The 6,000-nt window shown below is 44.3% G+C and overlaps 1 protein-coding gene across 1 annotated transcript in view; it reads right to left on the bottom strand.

Annotated features, from left to right (window-relative positions):
- Nucleotides 1-311: 311 nt before the first annotated feature.
- TACR1 (tachykinin receptor 1) overlaps nucleotides 312-6,000 on the bottom strand; it is a 184,428-nt gene continuing 178,739 nt past the window's right edge. Inside the window, exons 4-5 of the mRNA XM_061431817.1 lie at nucleotides 5,262-5,458; nucleotides 312-3,526 (exon numbers count right to left, since the gene is read on the bottom strand). Coding sequence (XP_061287801.1) covers nucleotides 3,235-3,526; nucleotides 5,262-5,458 — 489 coding nt within the window. The 3' untranslated portion in view covers nucleotides 312-3,234. The remainder of the gene's footprint in view (nucleotides 3,527-5,261; nucleotides 5,459-6,000) is intronic.

Raw genomic sequence — 6,000 nt, 5'->3', positions numbered from 1 at the left:
AAGTGTTCCCTAACAAGTCTCTTGCACTTCCAGCTCTGTCCTGGTGTCTGCTTCTGGGAGGACCTGAACTGACACAATTCTACTCATAGGCGACTCTGTTGGTCACTTCACACAATCCCATACTACCTTCCCAGATCCCCACCCAGAAATCGTTCCCACATCTTGCCAACCCATTTTGTCATAAAGGTAGGGTTTGCTGGGCGTTAGGCTCCGTTCTTTTGTCTATGCAATTTGTTAGGGTTCATAGGACCACCCCATTCAGTATCTTATAGGGTGCTTAGTTTTCCTAGAGATGAGACAGAGGCAAGAAGTAGTCAAAAACATACTTTATTTCTGTATGGAGATTTTTCCAGGATCCCAGGTTGGAAAGTATAGAAACCTTAAGAACTACCTGTCTTTGCTTACATGATTCTTCCTGAAAGCCAGGTCAATAAGTTTAGCTCCCAAGTCCCCTTTTCCCAGGGTTCCACCTAGTCTTTCCAAGAAAAAGGAAATTCCACTATGTCTTAGCACTTTAGTGGGAGGTGAGGAAGATATAAACTCCTGTCTTTTAGTTCTTCCCATTTAGTCTTCCTCCCCATCCCTCAGTTGCTATGGTTCTACTGTGTGTCTATGATATACATTAATTTCTGTCTGTGAAAGAACAAGGAGGAATTGGCACAGTATAAATAGCTCACGGACAGCAATTGGATCCCACATTTTGGAAGTAACATAACAAAGATGGCCCAATGATGCCTTCTATTTTATCCCTACTGAACAGAATATCAAGGAAAACCACTTAGGAGATAAACACAGGGTGACACATTTCTATAAGAGTGAGACCCACGCACAGTACAAATCATGGTGTTCCTCACAGGGGAGAAGACAGCACTTTTATCAGGTAAGTGGGTGTTGGAGGGTGGGTCAGGGGAAGGCTTGATGGGCTCTCTCTCTCAGAGGAAACGTTCTGCCATATTTGACACTGCCCCCTCCTACAATGTGCAGCGATGATGCTGTCCAACCACATCCCTTCAGTTCCTCTAGATTGGCTGATGCTCTCTTTGGAATTATCTCAAAGAACGTCCATTGCAAAAGGCCATCTTAAGGTCTTTGACTTTGACCCCATTATGTATGTTGAGTGTGGGTCTTTAGAATCCTGTGGAGAATCTGCTTCTCAACTGCCTCCATGCCTGCTGGGCAGCCTAGACCAACTAAGACTGGTGAGTTAGCAATGGCCTGTCTGATAGGCTTTCTCAAGAACAGAAGAAGCTGTGTGTCCCCAGCTCAGGGCCAAGTCCAGATTAAGTGTTCAACAGTCCTTGTTAAATTCAACTCTAACCTCTTCCATAGAGAGAAAGTCCCCCTACTCCTTAGCATTTTCTTCTTGGGTACTTCTCATAATCATGCCAGTTCTTTACATCCCTCTGACGTGAATAATCCATACATGGCCTGATTCTTTATTAGAAGTATGACTAAAATGTTTTGGGCACTGACTTTTGTTGCCCCTAAATTAAGTATTCCATCCACATGTTTACACTGAGCTGGTTTCCTTAGTTTAATCCTCCTTGTTCTGCTTTGGCGAATGTGGCTGTCAGGTCCTTCTGGCTTCTACTATTGCTATACAGCTTCTTCCTGGCCTGCCAATGCCCTAGCAGGGCTAAGGCCAGCACAGCTGGTAAGGGCTGTAAACCTGATGTGCACCACTGTTCTCCTTCAACACGATGGATGCAGGACTTGTGCATGCATTCTTCAAACCATGAGGAAGGCATTTATATAGTTACATGTTGTCTCTGCTTTCAGCCACATCTGGTCAAAGCACAGATCTGGAGACAGAAAGAAATTGCATGCTCACCTGCTGTGACCCCAAAACTGTGTTAGGACACGAAGTTCTCCTGGTTCATGACTCTTTGTTGACCGACTCTTCTTCTTTAGGGTTTATTGATCATTCTACCTCTTTTAGGCAGGAGGTCAGCAAAGCCAGTGGCAGGAAGGGGAGATTCAGAGCCTAAAGAGAGATGTAAGGTGGCCTCTTCCCTCAAATGTGGTTGCAGGGCACAGCCTCCTCAGTCATTGAGCATCTGAGCACATGCCTAATGCTAGTATAAAGAAAAATCTGCATGAGTGCCCCTGCCTTAAGATAACCAAAAGGCCAGGGCAGGGAGCCCACGTGTTTGTCTTTCCCAGTGGTATTCTCTAGCTGTGAGACCTAGCCTGCTAAGGCCTGATAGAGAGATGCAAGTCTTGACACAAAGTCCTCTGCTCTGTCAAAGGCAAAAATCTTTCAGGAGAAGGAAAGTACTCACAGTTCCAGGACAAATCAGAGAATGTCATATTGGATATTAATACATGGTCTTAGCAGTTGCTACATCTCAAAGAGCTGGGCATTAAGTCACTAGACTTACTGCTCCTATTATTCCATTTTGGGTTAAACAAACAAAAAACACATACAATCATTGAACCGATGAATGTTAAAATTTGAAGGGACAACTAGATGATGTCATTCAGCCTCTTAGTTTTACAAATAAGGAAAGAGAGGATCAGATTAAGTGTTGCACAGTTCTCCTGAGTCTTGGTTCATAACAGACATTAACTAGTATCAGTGGACATATTCTATTTGCATTGGTGGCTCAGGAGAGTCAATGGGGACATAATACAGATGAATCTGAAACTGTCAATCCCATGATACATTGATTTAGTGAGATGCCAAAAGGGGCTTCAGAAGTATACCTTATTTTCATTGGTGCTTAGAAGAGAAGGTTAAATCTTTCATTCAGATTTTAGCTGGTTTCTCCTTTTGTTTACATTATCAAGCAGAGGCTGATGCAGTGTGAGCCACCAGCTAAAGGAAAATAATCTAAGAAAGACTGAGAACACCTTTATTGAAGTAAGACAGGGTCTTACTTCAGATCAGTTTGATTTGTTTCTGCACTGCAGGAATCACCCTGAAATGAGCACATGCAATTGAAATTAATTCTAGAATCTTGGAATGGATTGTAGAGAAAATCAAGTTTAACCTTCTCATTGTACAGGCTCAGAGAAGTCAATGATTTTTTGGGGTCACGCAGCGTGTGTGTGACAAAGATATAGAAGAATGTAGGTTTTTAACTCCAGAATGGAATGTTTTACTCAAACTATTCTCAGACTTTCACAAGCCCCAAGGGTGTTTCTTATGGATTTTATACCGAAGATTTATCCATGCATGAAATGAAGCAAGACAAAGATAGAGGTGGCCGTGCCTGCTGAAAGCCCCGGGGTCTAGGAGAGCATGTTGGAGTAGAAGCTGAAGCTCTCCATTGTGGTCTTAGAGTCGCTGTGAGAGGGGTCATTGGAGATCTGGTCCAAGGACGAGGGCACGGCCTTGGGGCCTTCCTCCAGGTCTTCGTCATGGGCCCCCACCACTGTGGAGACAGTGGTCTCCAGGCGGCTGACTTTATAGATGCTGCCTTGGGTCTGGAGGTACCTAGTGGATTTCATTTCGAACCCTTCATGGTCACCAGTACTGATGAAAGGGCAGCACCGAAAGGCATGCTTGAAGCCCAGACGGAACCTGGAAAGAGAGTGGATGGACAAGTAACGCTTGCATATGGCCTACTATCAGGGGTGTTCCCACCATTGCAGAAGCTGTTTAATATGAGGGTATACCCAAATGAGACTCTGTCTTCTTATTTTTTTTAATTAATTGATAACTGGAGATGCTAAGGGCAAAAGATTCAAAGGTCAGTCATCAAGGTCAACTCCAGGATTAGAACCCAAGTTCATGTGAAACGCAAGTCTGTACTGAGGGTGGCAGTTGAAATATGCTGCCTCCACCGGCTCTGGGTCAGCTCGGCATCAGTAAAAACGTTCACCGAGCGTTCATCACATGCACAATACAGTGTCAAGACCCAGTCCTTTCCCTCAAGTAGCCCACTGACTTTCTACCAATCGTGTCCCTTCAGTGTGCCTCAGTTTCCCTGTGTTTTGAGCAGGAAGAATCAGCTTTTACTTAAAAGATGTGCTGAGAGATTTAACCTAGAAATGTTTAGGCAGGTTGTGAGGCTCTTAGAAGAAAGATACATCTGTGAGTTCAACAAAGACCATTTGGACAAGTCCCAGGGAATATCTGTCTTCAAAGTCCCCTGGGTGTCTCATTCATGGGAGGCTCCTTATCGGCTGGTAACTGTTGGCTATAAATGTAACAAATCTTTTATCCCTCCCCCTTCTTCTCCTGTCTCCCTTCTGTGGTGGTGCTCCAGATAACTGAACTGCCAACCACAGCTTCCCACAGCTCTCCCTTTTGGAGACTCTGCACTCTGTGGTGGATTCCTTATTGCTGATCACCATTCCTGAGGGTTCTTTCTTTTCTTACTTGTCTGAAGTTGGCTTCCACTTCAGGGGAGGCTCTCCTGGCCCCTGTGGCCAAACAAAGGCAGAATCAGGCCTTTGAGGCTCTGACTTCTTTTTGCTTACCCTGTCCTGCTAGAAGTGCTGGAAGAAACTGGACAAAGCTACCTAAAAAAATTTTTTTAAGATTTTTTTTTTGATGTGGACAATTTTTAAAGTCTATTGAATTTGTTACAATATTGATTTTGTTTTGGTTTTCCGACTGCAAGGCATGTAGGATCTTAGCTCCCCGACCTGGAATTGAACCCGCCCCACCCCTGCTGCATTGGAAAGTGAGGTCTTAACCACTGGACTGCCAGGGAAGTCCCTGCCCAGATGGGCTGGGAAGAGGAAAATGAGAGATCAGAGAAGGGAAAAAAATGCCATGTGGTAGATAACATTCAAATGGCATCAATCTCTCTCTCTCTTGTTCTCTCTCACTTTCTGACTCATTCATTCTCTGACTCTTTCTCTCTCTGATTCTTTGTCTCTTTCTGCAGGCACAACTCTCTGTGAATGGAATCCTTAGAGCAGATTGAACAAATTTGTGAACTTGATCCAGCTGGCAACCTGATTTATGTATATTAATCACAGAGAGTTTTTATCTGCCCTGCACCCGACCCTCCAATGCTGGGTAACTAGTGCTTAAAAGTCTGAAGATTTCAAATATGGGTATGTGTTTCTGGCTCCCCTTGGAAAGGAAAAAAAAAATCTTCTCATGGCTCCTATTCCTGCATGGTGACAAGACCATTTGTCTTTGTAGTCCCCAAGCAGCCAACCTAATTGAGCAGAGCCAGCTGTGAGAGACGAGTGAGTGGTGCAGACTATAGAAAACTAATCACATGGTTCAGTCAGCAGGGATTCAACAGAGGGATTAGTAGGGTCTTGTCCTGGAGAGAGTATGGGGGATGAGGTCTTACCTGTCGTTGAGACAGCAGTAGATGATGGGGTTGTACATGGTAGAGCTCATGGCCAGCCACATGATGGCCAGGTAAACCTGCTGAATAAACTTCTCCAGGTAGAGATCAGGGTTGATGTAAGGCAAGAGGAAGAAGATGTGGAAGGGCAACCAGCAGATGGCAAAGGTGCATACAACAACGATCATCATCTTAACCACCTGGCAAGAGAGTGAGACAGGTAAGACTAGCAGCACATCTTCCCTTTATAATGGTTATTTTCTCTCTTATCCTGCCCACTTACTATGCAGAGTGTGCTATGTGATATAAAGTAACTAATGATATAGTAACACCTTTCAAGGTGGAGGAAGGACCACTTATATTGGTACCAAAGGACTTTGGTTGTATCAGTGATTCCCAAGAGTGGCCCCAGGACCAGGAACATAAATATCACTTGAGAAGTTGTCAGGAATGCAAAAGTCCTTAGATTGCATTCCAGTCTATCTGAATCAGAAACTTTGAATGTGGAACTCAGAGTTCAGTGTTCGAGAAGCCCTTCTGATTATTCTCATGTACATTCATGTTTAAGAATATCATATCATACTTCTGGGAAATGGCTGGAGAAGCCAAGGGAGACCAGGTTAATGAGCAAAGGTTGTTCAGGAGGAAAAGATCCCGGAATGGGGAGAAAGCAGCAGAAGGAAAAGGGCCATGAGTCAGAGTAGGCTGCTAGACTTGAAGACTCTGGGGGAAGGAAAGAGAA

The sequence above is a fragment of the Bos javanicus genome, chromosome 11 (genome assembly GCF_032452875.1).
Source record: "Bos javanicus breed banteng chromosome 11, ARS-OSU_banteng_1.0, whole genome shotgun sequence".
NCBI lineage: Eukaryota > Metazoa > Chordata > Mammalia > Artiodactyla > Bovidae > Bos > Bos javanicus.
This window is presented reverse-complemented; position numbering and strand designations above follow the sequence as displayed.